General features: G+C 38.5%; 1 protein-coding gene and 1 long non-coding RNA gene across 4 annotated transcripts in view; one reads left to right on the top strand and one right to left on the bottom strand.

Annotated features, from left to right (window-relative positions):
* LOC5519352 (epidermal growth factor-like protein 8) overlaps nucleotides 1–6,143 on the top strand; it is a 47,984-nt gene extending 41,841 nt beyond the window's left edge. For all 3 annotated transcript variants that reach the window (XM_032364227.2, XM_048731737.1, XM_048731738.1), the window contains exon 9: nucleotides 5,733–6,143. In XM_032364227.2, coding sequence (XP_032220118.1) covers nucleotides 5,733–5,767 — 35 coding nt within the window. In that variant the 3' untranslated portion in view covers nucleotides 5,768–6,143. The remainder of the gene's footprint in view (nucleotides 1–5,732) is intronic.
* Nucleotides 1,696–4,522, bottom strand: LOC125570267. Its single transcript, XR_007312623.1, has 2 exons — nucleotides 3,711–4,522; nucleotides 1,696–3,238 (listed from the first exon to the last, which is right to left on the bottom strand). It is a non-coding gene; the product is annotated as an uncharacterized LOC125570267 (long non-coding RNA).
* Nucleotides 6,144–24,358: the final 18,215 nt, after the last annotated feature.

Here is a 24,358-nt window from a genome sequence, read left to right on the forward strand (position 1 = left end):
TTATTGTACCTAAGCACCCTTTGGTAACAAAATAATTTTCAAATGCGCTGTTGGTATTAATATAGATATTTAATCGGTCCGCCATTAAGCAAGATAGGCCTCTGGTGTTACATGTGACGGCATGTTTTACTTTTGAATATACAGCATTTTTCTTCGTAAAGCGCCCATCAAAGAAGTTAAATCGGGAACACCAAGTAATGATAAGCAACAATTTCCCACATTCAAACATATATTGTAATTATATAATCAGACGAAATCGTGGATATAATTTTCTGGGAGTTTGCCTAAAAGTAGGAAAGGAGGAGTGACCAAAAATAACCCCACTCCCCACCCCTCCCATCCTTTTCTTTTACCCCCCCCCCCCCCCATCCCCTTTTCCGAAAAAGTAGATCGTTTTATTTACCATTGTAAACAATAAGAAAATAGTGGCTGTTAGCATTCTTTGGGCAGTTTATTTGTTGTTGTAAGGTTCTGTCTTGCATACATTATGTTTTAGACATCATCAAATCATTACACATCACTTTAAGGTGGTCAACACTCATATACCCCAGCGTTTGGAGAAAAACCGTTAAAGAATGTCGATCAACCACTCCTTTGTCATCGTTTATAATTGAAAATACAACGGTTTATTCGCAAGGAACCTTCAAAATAACAATCTACGAATAAAGTATGTGACATTATTGACATTTGATTGAAAATGTCTTGGTTACTCGCTTGAATTAGCCGATGGACATGGACGCTCTGTGTGACTCGGCATTGAGCGGGAGCATAAAAATGGTGGCGTAATTGGCCTTCTTTAAAAGGCGTAGGGCTCCGAGTTAGATAAGGCCACAGGTAACCCGGCCCAGTCACTTGTGACTCGCTTTGAATAACGTAATAAGATTAATATTTTTAAGTTCCTTTCCAATAAAGATTGTAAGAAGTCTCATCCAATTGAGGCATAACAACCCCCGTTTTGGTATTTGTCATCTTAAACACGAAGGCGCGGTATAAAAGGGCCTAAGCCCCGCCCCCATTTTTCAAATGGAGAGATAGTCCAACATGGCGGCCATTACCGTTACGAGCCCAGTCAATAAAGAATGCCCCCAATCTAATGATTTTATATCCAACGAATAAAAAAATTCCCAAATGAAAGAAAAGATATGTTTGATTTGTACTTCAAGCCTTTCTTGGCAGCGAGAAATGCATATTTGTCTTAGAATTCGTACATTTACGGCGCGATTTCAAATCTCCCGCCTTTCCCTTTGACGCCATTTTTGGTATGTATACCTTTCCGACTCTCCTAGGGAAGGATTTGGTGAGCTGGGGCCCGCAATGACCACAGTCATTGCTTAGCAGTCTATCCTAAGGGATTATGCGTGCAATGGGGTACAAACAGAGCTAAATTTTGCCATTCTTAGCGTGTTTTAAAAAAAAAATAGGTTTCGTGGAGCGATTTTGCCTCATTTCTTCGCACTTTTCTTGGCCGGTTGCATGATTCGTATTTCAATCAGACATTCGGGGAAACATGAAGAGCATTGTACTCTGGAAAGAAGCCCCTAAAATGGTGAGAAGAGGAAAGAAAGACAGGAAGAAAAAAGACATTGCAGAAAATAATGTGTTTTTGTAAGTTCTGTACTGAAAAGTAGCACACAACAAAGCAGGACATTAGAACTAAACATAAGCAGCAAACATCAGGTATAAAGTCAAGATACATCATATATATATATTTTATTATTCATAAGTCACTTTACAGCTGTAGTGTAAGAGGACACTTCAGTAAAACTTATTCTAGTGAAACCATTATTTCTACTTTCTTGTTGCTGCAACAGGTGTAAAACAAAAATGCAAAGTGTGCCTATCTGCTGTTGTACATCTGTTCAAGAATTAACCAAAAATCCATAAAGTGTTTTCACATTTACCTGAGCAGAAAGAAAATTTGGTGTGGTGGGCAGGTCAGGGAATGTTGAACCCCCAGTTGACTTCTACTTTGACGAGAAAGTCAATTTGTCTTTATTATCTTTTTACCAAATTTAATAGTTGATCAATACATGTTACCATGATCAGGCTTCGGCAAATGACCCAAGTTTCATAAGAGATTTCAGCGGTATCCAGGGAGTGTGCAAGTGAAACTCTTTTATTACATTATCTAGGACCAGACTTCTTGATCCAAAACATAAAGAAAGGCTAAGGAAATTTGTCAACTTACCCTCACCCTGTCATTTATAAGTATACTAAACAGAGTACTAGGTACACCTGTTTGAATAGGGAGCATAGTGCAGTCAATTTGATTTCTAGGAAAGCAGTTGGTCATTAGACCATTGTGCCCTCGTGCTAATTTATCAGATATAGGGTTAAAAGTAGGGCTTAGTACCATCCCAATAAAATGCAAAACTTACTATTTGTCTGTACAGAACAAAGGAAGTGGTATACAATAAAAGAAAACATTTGTTTCAATATTTGTTTTTATAGTGCATAACTGGCTCACAGAAACTGTACAAAACAAGGGAGTGGTATACAATATAAAGAAAACATTTGTTTCAATATTTTTTATAGTGCATAACTGGCTCACAGAAACAGCAGATAACCCTTTGTACAATGTATCAGCTTATATACCCACACATATATGTACACCAAACCACTGAAGGGCTACTAAAGAAATGCCTGATATCCATCTAAGTGAGATTGAGCCATAATTGAGTCTATCTTTCTACTTTTTGGATCAGAATGCACCTGTATAGTATTTTGTTTTTATCTTCCAATCTATGATGACTACAAATAATTTAGAAATAATAAAAATTGAATTAGCTTTTGTTTCTATTTGCCCAAAACGGTCTGGATCCTTAGTTTTATAAAGGGTTTACCCAAACATATGTTTTATATTTAGTTAATTATAGGTTAATTATACAAAATAGAGACATGACTTTTATTGTTTTCATTCAATGGATATCCTCCCTGTATCTACACTTGCATTTACTGTAAGAATGAGAAGTCTTGAACTGAATTGATGAAAGAGAAAGCTTTTTTGGTTTATTAAAAAGTATAATCTATAATGCAGTTTATAAAATATGACTGGTTCTTTTATACACTTCACTAGCACATCAATCTTATAGCAACAAAACATGTTTGCTTTACAAAGGAATGTTTATGATTTAAAATCACATGGAAAATGTAATACATGTCTATGTATCTGCTTTTTCTTGAGGAATATATCTTGTTGATTATTCAGATGTCACCATGACTTGCTTCTTGGGTATAGCTAGGATGAAATCATATAATTGATTAGAAATTATATAATAGATTTAACATGCAAGTTTGGCCCCCAATTCATTCAGACAAACTGTTTAGTTAACATTACTAGAATACAAATAATGGACTGATCCAAAAAAAAACACTACCATTTATTACATATTTATACTTGAATTCCAACTTATAGTAGCTTGTAAATAAAATGAAAACTTCCCACACCACAAAACAATCTTGTCCTAGCTCGAGGCGATGTAAAAATAAAAACAAACAAGAGGAAAGCAAAATTTGATCTACAAACAATATCTTTTCTATATAAGGCCTGCATTACTTCTATCGGCAGTAATGTGGACAAAGTCAAGATGCATTTTCTAGCAAAACAGAGTTTCCCCGCCACTTTAAGTACCTATAAGCTTATGATGACTAAATCCTGTTTTCTGAGTTTTAAAGCTATGAAAAGTAAATTTTAGGCATAAAAAGCTTACCTTTTGTCGAGGTTTGAAATCGTTGTTTTCCGATCATGCGTTTGCTCCTTTTTTGCATAAATCACGTTGGTTTCGTAGCTTTACTTCTACTGAGTTTCCTTTTTTTACACATTCAATCGGACTAGAAGGTAGAGTTGACATTTTAATACATCAGAAGGCGCTTAGAAACCTCTCCCCTCTGTGTTTTGTACTTGACTCGGTACGCCATCTTGAATTTGATCCTCACTCCACGGCGGTTGATTGACAAATGAGCCGATGCTTCCAATGGAAGCACCTTTTTATACCGCGCCTTCGTGTTTAATGTTTCTATACATATAAAAGCATTCCTCGCCAATGTATGTGAAAGAGTGATAAAGGTGAATGCTATTCATTAGTCTAAATAGCGGCCGTGACAAAGCCATCTCAAATAATCTGATTCCGCTTTAATGGCCAGCTAATAATTGCTTGCTGTTGGGATTATGAGCTGTAAAGCACTGTAAAGCATTGTATTGTATTGTATTGCGGGCGAGAGGAGGGGAGGGTGCTCAAGACGTCTAGTGTCTAAACGCGGACGCCGTCGGCCGCGGACGTCTGTCTGATACATTTCAGCCGTTTTCCATAAAACCACGACGTGAAAACTCAAGTTGTCTTTCCTTTCGTACAACGGCAACAGCTAAGCTCGTGTAACCGTGAACTTAACCGTGAATTACTTCGTTCGCTTTCGAATAGTCAAATAACTAGTTTTAAAGAACGTGTTTTCTTTACACCGCCGTCGCTGAACTCGTTTCTTGAAAGGCAACATAAGTTTGTGAGATCGTTACACTATTTTTTTATAAGGACGTCCAGCCTGAGATTTAGTGTAATTCTCTTCCTAATGATTCATTAGGTATTATATTCTTATGTACACTTAAATTTAAGGACATATTTAGCCTTAAAATTCTTCTAAAATAAGAACGGCTCAGCTTAACAGAAAATTAGACGTTCTTATAAAAAAAGAGTGTATTTCAGAATTTTGTCGCATACTGTGCCCTCCAGTATTGAATGAAAACAATAACAAAGGTGCGACCAGCTAAGGCTCTTCTCATTAAAAGAAGTTGTCATTTTGATATGATTTATGTCGTCTAGACCGTAATTCGCGTGCTAAGGCCCATGGACGCCATTTTCCTATCACCAGAGTAAAATTCGTTTTATCCATTTTATTTACCGTTATATTGTCCACTTTGATTATCTTACTAGTTATAATTAATTTCTAAAAAAAAATATGTAATATTTTGCAATGTGGTTAACAGTTTCATTGTAGGGAAAACACAAGGTAACAAGTGCAATATTGTTTTGTGATATACAAAACGTCTGTAAATAACGCGTAGTATAGGAACCTGATCCTATACATTATAAATGGAGCTTGCAATCCACCCTTTGAAAGACTCATGATATGTTTTTGCGAAACAAAGTTGATAAACATAGCAACAAATGGTTCTTAATCGTTTAAAAGTACTTGGAGCGTGGAAACCACTACAGAGGTTACAAAAATGCTTTGAAACTCATGAAACAATACCTTGAATCTCGCGTAACAATACCTTGAAACTCATGAAACAATACCTTGAAACTCGTGAAACAATACCTTGAAACTCATGAAACAATACCTTGAAACTCATGAAACAATACCTTGAATCTCGCGTAACAATACCTTGAAACTCATGAAACAATACCTTGAAACTCGTGAAACAATACCTTGAAACTCATGAAACAATACCTTGAAACTCAAGAAACAATACCTTGAATCTCGTGTAACAATACCTTGAAACTCATGAAACAATACCTTGAAACTCATGAAACAATACCTTGAAACTCGTAAAACAATACCTTGAAACTCCCTGATACAATACTCTGAATATCCTGAAACAATACCTGACTCTTGAAACAATATAAATGTCCCAGTGTTTGTACGAACCCTGCAATAATGTCTGTTTTCCCACCGCCTTTGCGTCTACCATCTTTTTTGTCCATAATTTTTGGTGTAACAATTCCGTTGTCACTTTTTAGGTGATTGCAAAGGAAAGCTGGAAGCGACCCCATAACAGTAACTCTGAGCCCACACTGCTGTAACTTCGTCAAGTCAAGAGGACAGCCCGCGGTCAACCGCAATTTTTGCCAAACAATTTCAAAAAAGAACGATTTGCATGGAGACGTCTCGCAGTCGGCCGACATTTATTGTCAGCTTTTTTTATAGGGAAGCCTTTATCATTTGCACCATCCTATTTATGACGGCCGGTTATATTCACGGATTGAAGTAAAAGTAAGAGAAACTGAGCTTAATGCAGATGTTTATTTTTCACCAGAAGGAGTGTTAATAGTATCACCATTTCCAGAGTGCTCTAAAGTGTTTGTAAGTTTCCTGTTTTCAGTCAGGAATACACAGTAAATCCTCCTTTAATACGTTCTTTGGGGGATTTTTAAATGTCCGGTGTGAAACTGTATATTTTCAGCTTTCTACTGTCATGTTTGCAGGCAGTTTAAGGTGTTCTATTCGCGGAAAACTTGGTCCATCAGCAAATCGGTCACCTTCTTGTATTTCAAGGCTGGTTCTCACTGGGACGCAAGCGTAAGCGCAAACGGAAGCACAACACAAGTGAGCATCAGTCAAACAAAAAAATCAAGCATTTGCGTTCTCTTGCGCTTGCGTTCCGGTGAGAATCGGAAAATTACGTGCGCTGCGCTTGCGCTTACTTCCAAGTCAGAACCAACGAGCATGAAAACAGATTACGGTCGAATCTCGCTATTGCAGGTACCATCCTGGATGTAATTTGGTGTTTATATTAATGTTCATATTAGCTAGAGTCCGTAGCAACGTGGATACCTCTCAGTCATTTATTTGTTTTTTTTCTTTTCGGTCTTTTGGGATATTTTGTATTACTGTCCCTAATAACGAGGTGTCTATGATAGCGGCGTGTCCTCAAGGCTAGATTCAACTATATCCAAAAGACCGTGTTTCTCGAAGTAACACTACCAGCCGCGTGTAAGTAGGCTAAACTTCTACAAGAACCTTCCTTCTCGAAGAATCGACCACCGATCCCGGAAGTGATATAATGTGAGGTTACCTGAACACAGACACAGGTACCCTATCCGGTGGGACATCGCATGACATTTCCAATACTTTGATGAATAGACCATTGAACAACCTGTTAGGTAAATACTTAATGTCGTCTTCCCGCGTCTATTTATATTTAGACTTTTAAAGACGCACTTCATCGTACAAAGACCTGTTCGGCATCAATAATGGAAGTCACGAGATTTGTTTGTTTTTTTGAACAGCCAGTTAGGTAAATACTTCATGTCGTCTTGTCGCGTCTAGTTATATTTAGACATTAAAAGACGCTATTTACCGTAAAAAGGCATCAGTAATGGCAGTCATATGATTTGCTTGTTTGTCTGTTTTCAAAAACGAGATTCAAATATTATTAAACGTGAAAGGAGAATGTGGAAATAACTTTAGAAATAAGCTTTCTATTTTCTCATAATGATGTTTTGAGCAGAAGCACTACTATTATTTGGGCTAGTCAAAAATTGTTTATAAAAAAAAAAACTCCTTAAGGTATAGCTTACGCGGATACTCGCGACTCATTAATGACCTCATGTCGCTATTCATAGTGCATGCGTCCTTTTCATTTGTAGTGTGTCAATGGTCCTGCGCAGAGATCGTTTAATAATATTAATGAATAAATAAACATTTTTTTAAACTATTAGTATTATTTCACGACCTTTGAGTAATGCTACCTTGATCAGGAATCTTCTGAAGTCAAACATTGCCGAAACGCCATGCCGAAACGTGATAGGGATATATATTTTTAGCGTCCTTTTCATTTCATTTAAGGTGCATAATGTTTGAACTCAAGTACGTTCAAGTGCACTCGAAAGATTGCGGTGAGGAGCTCGTGTCATGTGCCACTCTCTTGATTACCGCCTTTGATCGTACTCCATGGGAAGTGGCGATGAAAGCCTCAAGTGTGCGCTAATCTTCGATAATAAATTGAGTCAATCTTTGCGAAATGAGCAACCGCGCACTTGATGCTTTATCTTGGACATCCTCGGAAACACAGCGAAACCGGTCGACAAGTTTTTTTCTCCGGTTGTGGAATTTCGAAACTGAATCAGCCATATTGTACTGATGTTATTCCTTAATATTATTTTCTTAATATACTGATTATTTCCTTAATATACTTTTTTAAAGAACGTCTAATTTTCAGGTGAGACTGGGCCGGGATTAGCTTTTGTTTTTGATATGACTATTATCGAATCAATTTGAACCAACTAAAACATGTAAGAATATAATACCAATGAAGTATTGAAACAATGACACAAATGATAAAATTTTCCAAATTTATCTGTATTAGATAGACGACAATAGGCCCGTAGCCAGCCCCCCCCCCCCCCCCCCCCTCTCGACTGGGGGGTCCGCTTATAGGACGAGCTACCTAAGAGAAAATGGTCTGCTTTATAGGTAAACATCCCCGCCCCCCTCCGCTCAAAATCATGGCTACGGGCCAGGTTATCGTTGGTGGTGATGATTAGGACTATTTGTACTATGTTTTGTTTTATTTCATACCGTAATGCACTATTAGTTAGGCTTGTTCGCCAGGCAATGAGAAATCCCTCAGCGTGTATTTATTTTAGTAGAGGACAGCACACGAGGACGGACGAAACAGGATATCATTACAATGATGACGACGATGTTAATGATATTCTATAAGGTGTCGTTATAATTACTAGAGGTGACATACAAAACGTGTTTTCAGTATGATACCTCTCCATACTAGAGTCCTAACAAGCACCTTATATTCCAAACCATTTATAAATGCCGAGTACTTTTTTACTAATTTTCCTCTAAGACTAAGCAGAACATCGAATACCCTTGTTAGGCCACCATGCTAGCACAATGAAAGCCCTTTAATTTCGTTTTGTTTTCCGTAGTTTGATGACCACGCTGCCAACACCACGTGTGTGTTATCTAAAGGCTCGTGCTTTTATTCGGTGTATGCTGGACTTAACATTGAAGTTCTCCATCATTACATGAATACATATTAAGGTACTTGGATGGTTCGAATTCGCTATTTGATCTTAACATCCCCTCTACCTCTATATTCCGTGAACCAAATGGGCGGGCGGCGATACTACCAAATCAATAAACATAGTTAAAATTACCAATTTGTCGATGCGACGGTCATTTACAAACTTTTATTTATCGGACCTCATCAGCAAAGTCAAAAATAGGGGCCGTCTAAACAAATTTGAGTAGAAGGCTAAAAGTGAGTGAGAAGTGTGTATGAGTAAGTGTGAAATCTAACGGCAACCATCAATTTTCCCATTGTCTGTTAGACTGAATTAATAGTGCAAAAAACGACTCGGCTAATCGGCGTCGTAAACCAGTCGCCCAAATGATACTCAGTAACAAAAAAATGTCTCCTTCAGCAAGCAAGTAATATGCTTTCAGTCATAAATAAAGTAGAAAATTCATAAAGTATCAGAATTCAGTCATAAATGGCTATTTTTCCAATTTTATTTTCAAGTGTGAACAAAAAGTAGCATTCCTGAAAGAATGGCGAACAGCTACTTCTAAATTGATGTTTACAATTGAAAATACATCGGCTTATTTGCAAGAAACCTCAAAATAGCCATCCACGATTGAAGTCTAATGCCTTATTAACAAAATTTTATCGAAAGCATCTCAGTCACTTGTTTGAATTCGCCGATGGAAATGGTTCGAAGGACAACTCGAGTCGTGAGTGTAAATCAGCCTCCGCTACGACACGATGCTCGACCTGCGAAAATCGGAGTGTGTAATTCAAGGCTGAGACATGAAGGCAGGTCAGATACGGCTAAATCGTTCTGTCTAAGCCTTTAAGGCTTATTTCAAAGTGTATTTTGTGCCCAATTTGGACTAGGCCAGACATATTTAACAAGTCTGCAATATTTGCATCTCTAAATTAACGCCATTTTTCATTTTGCATATAGTAAGAGGTGTTCTTGAGCACTCAATGATTTTCGTGTGTCTCAAGCAAGTATCGGTTACATGTGAGACAGACCAAATATCATTTGATTGAACTCATATACAGTATACAATATCAGAAACTAGTACCATCTTCATCAAGAACGGTAAAACCGAACCGATGCGATGAACTCAACTCCCCGTCAGAAATAACAACCGTGTAAAACCGCCATTTTTCGTATAATTAATGTGTCTGTATTCAGAAAAAAAAAAGATGTAATCACCACCCTCTAAGTCATTTCGGCAAAGCAACGTGATAAATGATCGATTGGGACGCGTCAAGCGAGACACAAAAATGCCTGATAATCGTCTTTCCACCACATTTGCCACTCCACAAAACAACTACATGATTTTTCCGTCTGATAAGAAAGACCCTGATTTTATCTCGAACCAATTAGCGCGCCTCAAGAGCCAATGGGTCGTGCTTTGATGTGTTGAACTCGCCAAGTGTTTAGAGATGCTTAGACGCTGTAATTGCTGCCATTTATCATCGGCTGATTGATTCTTAAATACCTTAATCCGGTAACCCTGAGGCTATGGTTGCAGAACCCCAAAAATGCCACCTTGACTTTCGTGACAAGTTAGTACCTGTTAGACACGACGGAAAAACCTGGAAAACGCGCAATTCCAGATAGAGAGAAGACACAATTTCTTCATTGGCTATAGGTTCCTTGTATTACGGACTGATTTTCAAAACAACAATAACGTGAGGCCGAAGTGCACATAACCAGATTTTGGCTTTTTAAGATATTTTTCCTTCATCATCATTGCCCTGTCTATCTACCCAGGGACGAAAAGCTCAAATTTCAATGACACTTTACAAAAAGTCGCATCAATTTAAAAAAAGTCGCACTTGATATTTTGTTTGCTATAAGTTACTAAGTACTCTGAGAAATTCTCCGCCTTATTCGATGTGAAATGGGCTTATTTGAAGCGTCATGTCATGTTTTCCGTCATGTCTACCTGTTAGGATAAAACGGTGGAAGTACGGTATCTGAAGAACCCATCCCATGGGGTTAAGCCTACAGGGAACTCGGAAGATGGTGCGAAAATCGTGATCCGAACTCGGATAATCGGAATTACCGATAAACTCGGGATTTGATTTCCCTTGGATTTGCTCCTGATTTTTGAACACTAACGCAAAACGTGAGTAACTCAACTCCAAGCTGACTCGATCCATTCTTTCTTTAAGTACATTTAAACCGGTTGGTTAACTCGAGCTTGTTTCCCTCAAAACTAGCAGCACAGTGATGATCATGATTCTCAATCCTATAAAATAAGAAATCTATTTGTCTGTCTGTTGTCTGTCTGAATGTTATTTAAAAGTTATAATGGTTGCCTGAAAGAATAATGGTTATTCTGAGAACGCCTACCTAGCAATCAAAGCATAGTGATAGGGGAAATACTTAAGCATAAAAAAGCTGATATAAACTAGTTTACCCAAAAGCACTGCTCTCGTTTGTGTGTGATTGATAGATGCTTTAAACTACATCAAACCAATTTTGTCTGTTTGAGGGGGGCAGGGATGCTTTACCTTTTTATTTTTTGCCTTTTCTTGTTTTACAAAAAGGAACCTGTTAACCATAAACTTATAGATATCTGTCGGCCGACTCAACTTAAGCGATGCCTCTTCCAGTCGTATGATATTTTTGTTTCAAGGATTGCTCATTATTTAGAGCCCCTCCGTATCTACGGAGAGCTTTTGCTTGAATTTACAGGCAATGATCAGTATAGAAAGAGTCACCAACCCCTATTTCGAGCGCGTCAGAATCAGTTAAGAATCATCCTGTAAAACTCAGACAGACAACGTTTGACATCATCATCATCAACGACGTTTGTGAAATTAATCACCAATAAAACGGTAAAAAAGACACATGGTGCAAAACAAATGTGTTTAAGACCGGTTGCCATGGTAATATGAATCGTCACAACGATATGTATTAAAAGTTTCCAAGATGTACTTGTAGCTACTTTGCTTCAGAAGTTTTAGCCATTTTGCCCCAGTCTGAATCCATAGGGTCAACCCAATCTTCATGCGTAGACCCTGTGTTATTTTCTAGACGAAGTAGTTCTTTGGCACAGACAAAAAGACCCTTTGTGTCTCTATAAGAGGCGATTTATCACAATGCGTATCTAAACTTTCCTTTTACCTCAACCGGTACACGCACTATGACCTTTAGTAAAAACTTACAGTAGAACACTAAAGTCAATTTGAGCTCTGACGGTAAATAAAACAGCAAGAATTATTTTATTATTTTATTTTATTATGTTTTCGCCTTTTCTATATTCAACAGAAGTTTTTTCTTTAACATCATTTCGCAACATTATTTCCAAAAAGAACAACCAACCCAGTTTCGGGTCACAGAAACCTGTGAACCTGAGGGTAGGACATCTTGGTGAATGTTTGGCATAATGATCCGGTCTTTAGCGGACGTGCTGTTGTACACACACTCAATCAAGTACCCACTCGTCACCACTGATCCCTGAAGTCTACTGGGGCGTGTACAGTTGACCTGACCGAATTAGGATGGAATATATGTACACATTTTAAAGAAGGTGTGAAGGTAATCAGTTGACTTTGCCGTCAAACCGATTCCACGAAAAGCTTGGTGTTTTCGCCGACATCCCCACTTGCCGACACTTGATACGATAAGAGTAGAGTTTTTTTTTTTTTTTTTTTGTTACTATACTGCTATTAGACGTACTTGACTATACCACAAGTTCTCTTACTTTTACACACAGAAGGGGACATATAAAGGAGGGTACATAAAACATACGGATACCAGGAGGGTACATATATGAAAAAAGTTTAATAACTGACTTAACTTGAAGATATACCTGAGCGATGATAGATGTCCCATTAGGAACATTTTCAGTATTTTATCACTTTCCATTTGAATCCAAATGTATTTTGAAGTGTTGTTGTATTTGCATAATAAAAAGAGGTACTCAGAAAAGTATGCTAAGACTGTGTCGGAATGCTCGATGAACAGCTGAGAGACACCTCTAAAGAAGATAAGTGTTCTGTTTTGCGTCCAGCAAACCTTGAAACACGTTTCTCGACTTATTTCGTCGCACGTAGCACGACAGAACCTTCGAGAAAGCCAATTTTTACTAAGTGACACCGCTTTTTAGCATTATTACGTGCACTAAACTTAGTTTAGAAGAGAAACTTATACGGAACAAGCTCTGGGTGAAAATGTTGATATATATTAAACGTGGCATTGTATTATATTACTTTTTGATGGGTATCCCAAGTCCCCCTTTCTTTCGCTGTCATTCAAAGAATGTCGATCAACCACTAATTTATTATTGTTCATCTGAAAACAGAACGGTTTCTTTACTAGAAAACTTTAAAATAACTATAAAAACCAAAGGCCCATACTTGATTGACAAAATTTGGTTGAAAAATATACAACTCATCACTCGCTCAAATAAGATAAACTTTTTAAAAGAATAAAGATCACTCTCGTATATGTATAAGAGCCTGCCTCGAACCGCGTTAAGTTATTCGCACATTCATGTTATTCGTACAGGATATTGGCTAATTCCTTAACTCATTACTGTGTTTACTGATTTTTATATTGCCTGGGCGTATTCAAAGCTGTTTATCCCAAAATATTGGAGCATAACATTGATTCTTTAAAAATGCTTTATCACCGAATCATGTAGCATCGCTTGTTTAGGGAGCGAGCGACGCCTGCCTGCGAGGGAGGCAGTCTTATAGATAACAAAATGTGACCGTGAATGGAGCGAGCCAGACTTCGACACAATCTGCATCTATTCGCTGACGTTATTCAAGTTATTTTTGGCGTTGGTAGTAGGCCATTAGGTACTCAAGGACGCTAAGACATTCATATTATTTAGTACTTTCTCAAGCGTGAAGCACACGCTATAGATTTTTAACATCTCATTTTCTGTATTGTACTGTTTGAAGTTTGAGCTATATCGCTTACAAGACACGATTCATCTACCTCCCCGGTGAAGTCTTCTCGGTTCACGGGTTGTGGTCAACGCAGTATCTGGAGGTGTGGGACAATATGAAACACCGAAAAAAAAAAAACTTTCTGCTCGTTCTTGACCTTGTAACTCATCACTTGTTGTAAACACTTCTAAATATGGAAAAGGACTTTGAATAGACCTGAGGAGTATCTCTTGATCCTTTTGTGCGAAGTCTGACTATTGTGCACTGACCGTCATCGTGCTATTAGTCCATAAATACGTCTGATGAATAATTGAAAATAACAGTCACCCACCCTATTGTTAATGTTTTCTTTCAATGTTTGAAGATGAATGATGCGATGAAATTTCGAGAAGAATAATCTTAAAAACCTAAAATAATAATAAAAAAGTTTTATTCATTTACTAAAATCTAATCGAATTAAATCAGTAGATGGAAATAGATGCGTTAACCACACTTTGTATTTAGCTAAAATGACCTAATGGCAGTAGTAGGGTGACAATATGGCGGCTGTCAGAGGCTGTAAACAATGTCAACAATATCGGGTCCATAACAACTTCAAGTTTTTGGCTTGAGGGGGATGACTTTCTGCTAATAATTTGTTGTTTGTTCTTATCGAGATATTGCTTTTATTTATTCTTAATGAATACTCATTTACTAATTACACGTATTGGTCGTATTGCGCCTCTTTATGACAAAATATCAAGTCTGCCTTGTTATGATTCTATAAGGTGGTTTTCTGAGGGGCCTTCGAAAATTGGTAAAGACGAAAACTGCTAAAAAAAATATTACCATATGTTTTTCAAGTCACAAGTGTTTTGTTGCATTGACGCTATTCCAAGCTATTTCTGGCAGTAATGTGTCTATTAGATATTCACTGGAGCAGTAAGCTATCATTTAGTATTCTACCATCCGTGAATGGCAGACGCTAGACAAGACAGCTATAATGGCTTGAAACACCATGTCTCTCCTCCTAACCCGCAGGCTATTTGTCGATGTGAATATCATAAGAGTACGGCTTTTTGTGCATGGCTATTACAGCGCTTTTCAAGCTAAGCTAACAATATCTACCTACCTACCTACCTACCTACCTACCTGCGAACGCACCCCCCCCCCCCCCCCCCCACAAAGGCCGAAAGTCCAATTCTCAATAGTAGGCGTGCTTTTTGTAGATAAAACTATAAAGCATAAGCCAGAAAACTCTGATCCACAAGTCAGACTTTATTTGTAGCCAAATCCGACAATATACGCCCCGTGGAGATACTGCAAAGGCATAAAAAAATCCCTTTTTGTTCAGATTTTAATATGAAAACTCCCTCCCTCAACCCCGTCCCCCCTCCCACAGATAAATTAGGACCACTTTTTCGGATTTCGGCTGCTGCACTCATCAGGGACTAGTTTATTTTAGTTTCCTGCAGGTATAAAAATAGCGAAATTTGCATACATTACTAACGAGTAGAAATTTGCTCGGATGCCGCCCGACTGGTGCCAATGTGTGTATGCTAGTGTGCTTCTAAAGTTCACATTTATGTATACATACTCGCAAGGATAGTTTGGCTATCCGACGGAGTTTTAGACTAGCAAAGGTCGCATGCGTGATCCGCACAATTGGCATCACGCTAGCCCGGTCGCAGCTCTAGATCCCACATGGATCTAAGCTGTGGTTTAAAGCACTTCGTTCGAGTCGAAGTCGCCCTGCAGTTTTTTGCCGATGAAGTTTAACTGAGGCAAACCGGCTATGCCATGCTGATGAGTCCTAATAAGGACGAAACAGCTGTCCATGGTTGCCGAACTGCACGGGTAATAGACTGTGCTAGCGTCCCGTCTTGGCCCGACTGGTGCCAATGTGTGTATGCTAGTGTGCTTCTAAAGTTCACATTTATGTATAGGTACTCGCAAGGATAGTTTGGCTATCCGACGGAGTTTTAGACTAGCAAAGGTCGCATGCGTGATCCGCACAATTGGCATCACGCTAGCCCGGTCGCAGCTCTAGATCCCACATGGATCTAAGCTGTGGTTTAAAGCACTTCGTTCGAGTCGAAGTCGCCCTGCAGTTTTTTGCCGATGAAGTTTAACTGAGGCAAACCGGCTATGCCATGCTGACGAGTCCTAATAAGGACGAAACAGCTGTCCATGGTTGCCGAACTGCACGGGTAATAGACTGTGCTAGCGTCCCGTCTTGGCCCGACTGGTGCCAATGTGTGTATGCTAGTGTGCTTCTAAAGTTCACATTTATGTATAGGTACTCGCAAGGATAGTTTGGCTATCCGACGGAGTTTTAGACTAGCAAAGGTCGCATGCGTGATCCGCACAATTGGCATCACGCTAGCCCGGTCGCAGCTCTAGATCCCACATGGATCTAAGCTGTGGTTTAAAGCACTTCGTTCGAGTCGAAGTCGCCCTGCAGTTTTTTGCCGATGAAGTTTAACTGAGGCAAACCGGCTATGCCATGCTGACGAGTCCTAATAAGGACGAAACAGCTGTCCATGGTTGCCAAACTGCACGGGTAATAGACTGTGCTAGCGTCCCGTCTTGGCCCGACTGGTGCCAATGTGTGTATGCTAGTGTGCTTCTAAAGTACCCACAAATGTAATCATAAGTTACCCACAAATGTAATAACTACCCACAAATGTAATCATATGTTACCCACAAATGTAATAACTACCCACAAATGTAATCATAAGTAACCCACAAATGTAATAACTACCCACAAATGTAATCATAAGTTACCCACAAATGTAATAACTACCCACAAATGTAATAACTACCCACAAATGTAATCATAAGTTACCCACAAATGTAATAACTACCCACAAATGTAATCATAAGTTACCCACAAATGTAATAACTACCCACAAATGTAATCATAAGTAACCCACAAATGTAATAACTACCCACAAATGTAATCATAAGTAACCCACAAATGTAATCATAAGTTACCCACAAATTTAACTAACCCACAAATGTATTAACAAGTTAATCACAAAAGTAATAACACGGATCTTATGGCTCTACCTGCAAAGGGGATGTTAAAGACATGTCTGCCACCTACTTTCAGGACAGGACATTCAGTCCAAAAATATATTTTCAATGAACCTTGTCCATCGCGTTCGGTCTATTTTCACGAATGACAACAATGCTCACCATATATGGCGTAAGGCTTTTCTTGGATTCAGTTCAAGAGAAGCCAATTGCAGTGTAATTTTCTTTCTACATCCGAAAAGAGCAGTTAAAAAGTATTACAGATGATAAGATAAATCCGTGAATTTCGTGATTTCCCCTTTTGCAAAAAGTGGTCACAAACATCTTATAATATCCATCCATTTTCTATTCAACGCATTTTCTATTAAAGTGACGACGAAAAGAGTGACTCCAGCTCGGAATCTCGATATTTATTTGTTTTGTGAAATATTTTTTTATCCAATCAGAGTCTCGCTTAGCCAGGCGACCGCACTAGGCGAAATAGAGCATGATACTGAATCGTGATGAGTTTGCAGTGAAAAGTAACTAAAGCTTACGACGATAAACGTAACCATAGCAACGCATGACATACCTAGATAAACCTTTTTTCACTTTATATATTCTGGAAGGGCCCATCAAATAGCAAATTCTTGAAGTCCAAGAACAAAATAAAAAAAATCGCTAGCAGCATGCTCACGTCAGCAAAACCTGATTTCATCATTTAATGACAAAAATCGGTCAATAACTAGCGGACAGCAGTGAACTACATGCTAATAGGTTAAGAAAACAAAATTGTCAATAAAATCGATGTCATAAACAGCAAATTCGATTTGATAGATACTGGTAGGACGTCATCGACAACAGCCGTGTATTCGAAGCAAACTCCGCTAGGCAGTGTCTAAATCTTTATATGACATTATTACATTTATGTGTTTACATTTGTGGGCTCTACAGCGCTTTTACGTTTTCAAGGCTGGACAGAGTCCCCCTCACGGATCTAAATGGCGTCCACAGAGTGCCACAGTATGTGCTGGAAGTACCTAAAAAACGCGTATTAATTTTTTTGTCTTTTTTTTTTGTCTTAATTGTTTTACTTTATTTCTTCTAAATCTGCTATGAGTTGCAATTATCGGGTATTTCCACGTTGGCCAAGAAGGTAGAGATGGAGTTAACTGGGGGCTTTGTAAGTGTCTGTCAACTACTGACCACAGAACAACGAGATGCTTTTAATTTGCCTCTTCCATAAAGCTATTTGATTGTGATTTCTTTTCTTGATATCTAAACCCTCTAATATTAAATATTAGAGGGTTTGGATGGTGAAACTTTCGTCGCAAATAGCGCAAAACGGCACTGGAATAAACTGTCACATATTTGCGGTAATTGACGCTTTGAGGCACGCAAGAACGAAACCAGCTTACTAAGCAGACAAGGACATAGAACGAAGCCCCCGAAACATGTTAAAATGGCATATTTCCGCCGGTCTGTATTAGTTGATATTCATTCTTTGAAAAAATATATAAACATTAATTATGGAACTCTATCAGCTAGGGTTATCTGCTTCATACCGAGTGGTTGGAATTCAAGGGCGTCTGCTGGCGCCCACGCTTTGGCCCGTACTAGCATAGGGTAGAGCGAGGCTCTCGCCTCGGAAACAATTGTATTAATTTGATTTGAGAAAATATAGGGCTGCAATGAAGATAAACAAATGATCCGAGTCTTCATGATACATTTTATGAACGCACAACAAGCATTGAACTTGTATGAAAATTCTCCCTTATCGGTAGGGGATTTTGTAACTTCTGACAGGCCCATTAATTACAGCCGCGCTGGTTGTAATAAAGATTTGTAACCTTTATTGGAGCCATAAGTGTAATAACTGGCTCTTAATGTAATAACGGCTCTTAGTCTAATAACAAGTGTGTAATAATGACTTGGGAGGACTTCTGGAGACCGTGAATGGTACCTTTATTTCTGACAAGTGCTCAGTGGGTACAGTTGAGAGTAAAGTGAAAGATTTACAAGTTGTTTCTATTTATAGTAAAATAAGTAGTAGGTTGATTGACAAGTACTGACCACGTGCGCAGAGTGCAGTGATTGGACAATACTTCACAATACTAACAGCTCATTAGATATCATTAACTGTCGGCAAAATTAGCGAGGACAAAGGAAAGTTTTGAAAAGAGTTTTTAACTGAGTTAAAAAACTCTTTTCAAAACTTTCCTTTGTCCTCGCTGGCAAAATTAGCGAGGACAAAGGAAAGTTTTGAAAAGAGTTTTTAACTGAGTTAAAAAACTCTTTTCAAAACTTTCCTTTGTCCTCGCTAATTTTGCCAACAGTTAATGATATCTAATGTAGCTGTTAGTAGTCTTAAAAGGATAAAAAAAGAATGTCCTTTGCCATGAAACTAAGGGGGTCGGTAGGAGAATTAAAAAGGTAACTTTGGAGAAACAAATATTTAACTTATAATCGAAATTTACTGAATGTAAGGGGAAAGAAGTGGTCGTCCAAGTAGCGTAGATGTGGTATTTCCTGACTACTCAGATTTCCAACCTAGCAACACTAAGCAACTCCTACTAGTGTGTGGGCGGTCCTACGTGGAGCGTTATACCGATAGTCAACGTCCGACATGGAAACTGTATAAACAGAAGACTCGTTAATTTACTTACTCAACGGAAAGTAGAAGACATATATGTTCCGAAACATTGTTCGATCCCGCAAAGGTCATTATTGCACTAATCCTTATAATTTAAAAACTTAAAATGCTTCAGAAATACTTTAAACCTTTACCTTTCCTTAGAGTAATTATCTTGACTTGTATATTTCCTTACTACAATTAACATAACAGGGCCGTAGCAAGGGGTGGGGCACTGGGGGCACGTGCCCCTCCCCCCCTCCCCAATATTTGAAAGAAAAATAATGAAATGACCTGTAGGGGCGTGGCTGTGCCCCCGATATTTTCTTAAAGTTTTGTATTGTGCCCCTCCAATATTTCGAGGCCTCATACCAAGTTGCTCTTAAGGTAATAACTGGCTCTTAGCGTAATACCTAGTGGAACTCAATGTGATAATGACTCTTAACGTAATACCATGTGGCTCCCCGTAATAACTGGCCCCAAGCTGCAAACGGTGAGGCCCCAGTGTAATAATGGGTCTTGATGTAACAACGAGTGGCTGGTGATTTCTTGAGAAATGTCGCCCCCGAATAAACGCCGCACCTGGATTGCAAGAAATTAAATAGACGCCGCAGCACAGCGTCTGTTCGAGCCTTGGTTACGATCAAGCCCAGGTTTACCTTAAACCACTTGTTATCACGTCAAGGTTCATTATTACACTGGGGGCCTCACTTTTTGCAGCTTGGGGCCAGTTATTACATTAGGATCCACTTGGTATTACGTTAGGAGCCAATTATTACAGTAAGTGACACTTGGTTTACGCTAAGAACAAGTTATTACATTAAGAGCCACTTGGTATTAAGCTAAGAGTCAGTTATTACATTAAGAGGCACTTGGTATTAAGCTAAGAGTCAGTTATTACATTAAGAGCCACTTTGTATTAAGCTAAGAGTCAGTTATTACATTAAGAGGCACTTTGTATTACGCTTAGAGCCAGTTATTACAGTTAGGGCTTCAACAACCCTTAGTTAGAGAACTCATTGAAAGAAAATTTCTGGTAAAATTCATTTGCACCACTTTTTTGTGCTTACATGCATGTTAGGGAAGGGTCATTATTTGACGGGAGGACTGCAATGTTTGGGGGACGGGTCGCGATTTTTTGAGCCTCGATTTAGGGGAGGGCCTCAATTATTGATACAGGGTTTAGGGGAGGGCCTTATTTTTTGAACAAGTATTCTGATCAATTTATTCCGAGCCTCCTCTTTTTAGTTAATTGTTTATTGATTCTCAAGTGAGGTGAGTATTTTACAAGACTAATGTTTTTTACATGATTACAGAAATGTATTAAATTAAATAAATACATTGTTCACTATTATTTTGGTATTTTTCCCCCTCACAAGCCCCTCCCTTATTCTCCATCCCACCCGTCCCCATTCCTCACCATCCCTCCCCAGCCTACCCCTACCCACCCCGCCCAACCCATCATGACTAGTGTGAGCAAAAGGAAAAGCAGAGGGACGCAAGAACAACTACAAACAGAAAAGAAGAAAAAAAAGGATAAATTTTAAATATTCAAATGGTACCTGGGCCTGCGGCTGCAATAAAGATTCGCCAAAGATGGTCTTTAGCCTTTTTGCTTATAATTTATTTATTTTGTCCCATTTTCGTTTGTGGTAGGAAAGGGAATCATTTTTAATCGCGCATATTCTTTCCAATCGTTCGTATTCTTTAATTCTTACTAAAAGCTGCTGCAGATTCAAAAGACAAGGGTTTTGTCTCACTTTATATACAAAAAGTTTGAAAATAAGCACCAGGACATCACTGGGTGTTGAGTCAGATCCCAAAATAATATTTTGATAAGTCATGTTTGGAAGAGTGATATTGTTTTGTGTTAAAAGAGATTTGAATTGAAGATAGAGGGTTTTGGTGGCAGAGCAGTCTACAAAGAGGTGAGAAACTGTCTCCATCTCTGTCCAGCAAAATTAACATCTTGGCGTAGCTACATGCTTGAATTTATAAAGGTCACTATTTAGGTATAGGCAGTTATTAATTATCTTATACTGGAATGCTCTTAGATAGCAATTGTTTGTACATCTGTAGATTCTGTTATATAGTTATCTCCAATCTATATTATTTGAAAGATGCAGTTTGCGTGGGAGACTTTTTTGCGATGTTGGAGGCTCAACCCAATCTTTTAAGAGAAGCATATATAATTGATTATGTTTAAATTTGTTCAAATATATAACCTCACCCTTAATATAAACTGAGAACGGATTGAGTCCAGAGCTGGGCAAATCTTGGCCATTTTTCAAGAGTTTTTTTCCAAGCCAAGGGGATTGAATTAACTATAGCACGCCATTGGAGGAACTGATTTTCCGCAAAGCCTTTTGCTTTCGCAATCTCCCAACTAAAACTTCCCGCCTTGTCGCATAAATCACCTACCATACTGACTTACTTTATTTTCTAAGGGGCCCAAATTAACTATAGATAACGGGATTTTCACATTGCTGTTGTTCCAGAGAGGTTGAAAAAGAATAGATCCAATATCATTAACATCTACCGGTAGGCTAGCTGAGCATGCCCATGTGGATAAAATTGAATTGTAGAAATCTAGTGTCTTCTGGGAGGTTTTTCATATCAAGATTAGACTTGATTGATTTTCTGCCCCCTAGCTTCCTTAATTGCTAATTGGGGATAATTTTCCCTGTTTTATCTTCCTTTTCGGCTAGTTTGATAGCCCATTCTACCTGTCTTGTTTTAATAATTGTATTTAAGTCTGGGAGGTTTAGTCCTCCTACTTCGCGGTCAGCGATCAGAGTACTGTATTTTATTTTGTGTTTTTTACTGTTCCATAGAAAATCAAGAATCGCAGTTTTTACCTTATCCACAAATGTTTTTGGCGGCCATATGTTTGAACATACATAGAGCACTTTCGAGAGCGCCATAGATTTTATAACAGTCACTTTCCCATAAAGTGTTAAGGCTCGTGATGTCCAAATATTAAGCGACGTTTTCAAGTTTTCAAGAATCCTAGCAAAATTGTTTTTTTTTTGTATGTGTGATGGATTGTAAGAGAAATATAAGCCTAATATTTTAACTCCATCTTTATGATAAGTCTACAATTTTTAATTTATATTTGAGGAAGGGAGCAGCGCTTACGGAAGACGTGTAACCTATCCACCCTATCTCTGATTTCGAAACATTTATTTTTAGTGACGAGAAGGCGTAAATGGTGTCTAAGCAACGGAATAGTTTATCTAAGGATTTTACATTTTTCAAAAAAAAATGTTGCATCGTCGTCAAAGAGTACTAGTTTAACTTCACGTTCTCCTATTGTGACACCTTTTATATCTACATCTTGCCTCACGCAAATAGCTAAAATCTCTATTCCGAGCCTCCTAAAAGTCATGAATTTTGTGAATTTTTCTTGGGAGAACCACAGACCCCCTACAAAATAGATCATCCTTTAGTAAATGAATGTAATGCACCTTTTTAAAATTTCATGACTTTTGCTTGTGCCCAATCCTCTTTCTTTGTTTGTACAGCACGGCACCGTAAAAGCTGCTTGTTTTTACCATTGTGGGTTTACTGCAATTGTGAGCAACTTCTTATTACAGTTGTGGGTTTATTACATTTGTAGGTGTTTATAACATTTGTGGGCTCTACACTCATTCGGTTATAAGGCCATTAAAATGGGGAGGGTCGGATAGATTGGGGGAGGGTCGAAATTTTTGAACCAGGAAAAAATTCAACTGAGCAGCACCCCCCCCCCCCCCAGCCCCCAACCTTTCCCTTAGCAAGAGAGATGTAAAAAAAAAAGCCGTGTGACATTAGGTTTACCTCTTCAAATGGAGCTTTTTATAGCTATTTATACGCTTTTTGGTTCGGAATCTTATAAAGTAGAATCGTTTTTAAATATGTGATCTTTTTGGTCTCATGAAATGGTAAATCACCACATGAAATGAAATATCACCAAGTTTGGTGCTTTTGTCCGCTGTGTATAGATTGGGCACTTTTTGTTTGCTAAGCGATCTGACTGCTTTGTAGTTTTGTCTACAAATAGCACGTATATTGCGAACCGGAAGTGGACTTTTCGCCGTTGTTGGGGGAGCTGCGAACGCAGCCTCTGCACCACCACCCCCTCCCCCCCCCCCCCCCTGGGTACGGGCCTGAAATACACCTACAATAACCTCATTTTCTAGAAGGTGGCAAAATATTCCTCGATTTTAAGGTTAAGTTGTACTCTTATCAAATCTCGTCAAATCTGTGCTTGATAGCTTTTAATGTGTCTAAAGATAAGACAACCATTTCATGCAAACCCAGTAAAACAAGGATAGCGAGATGACGAGTATAGCGGAGCCGCACGCGGAGCCGCACGCGGAGCTCCCTCCTTACATAGAAATTGGTAAACCAAACGACTCAAAATGTGTGGTCAATGACGTCATGTCACACTTTTTTGTGCCCGCTAACTGTACCACTCACGTGACCAGCACACGGGACAAGGCCAGCTAATTAAAAATTGACCGCTCTCAACCAATGACAGAGTAGTCCCACTAAGAACCGGGGGCTTGGAAAAGGCGGGGGAAGCTAAGCATATTTTGACTATTGACATAAAACGATCAACAAGTTGTTTGCATTGTATTCTCCTTTTAATAGTGGGAAAGTGAGTGGTAGTTATCGTTTCACAGTCGGATGAAAAACACTATTTTTATTTAGCATTAAAATATATACTCTTTCACGGGGTTTATCGAAATGACTTTTAAATTGCTTGTATTTTAATGTGTTTCCACATGCGTAATTCAATAGAAAGTGAAACAAATAAATAAATCTTGGATATAAACGCTTGCGTACTGAAGTATGTCCTTTTTTTCAATTATTTTTCAAGTCGCAACTGAAATTTGAATGAATCTGAAGTCACAACTATGAAATTTGAAGTAACAACTATGAAATTGGGCCGAGTCATATAAACCCCGAACCCCCCTTTTTGGCTATTGGCTACTGGTCGGACCTGCTATATAGAAACACACGGCGACAACGACACTTGGCAGAAAAACATGGAATTCGGTCGGCAATCGTGTGTTGTAATGGGCTAG

This window comes from Nematostella vectensis, chromosome 8, assembly GCF_932526225.1.
Source record: "Nematostella vectensis chromosome 8, jaNemVect1.1, whole genome shotgun sequence".
NCBI lineage: Eukaryota > Metazoa > Cnidaria > Anthozoa > Actiniaria > Edwardsiidae > Nematostella > Nematostella vectensis.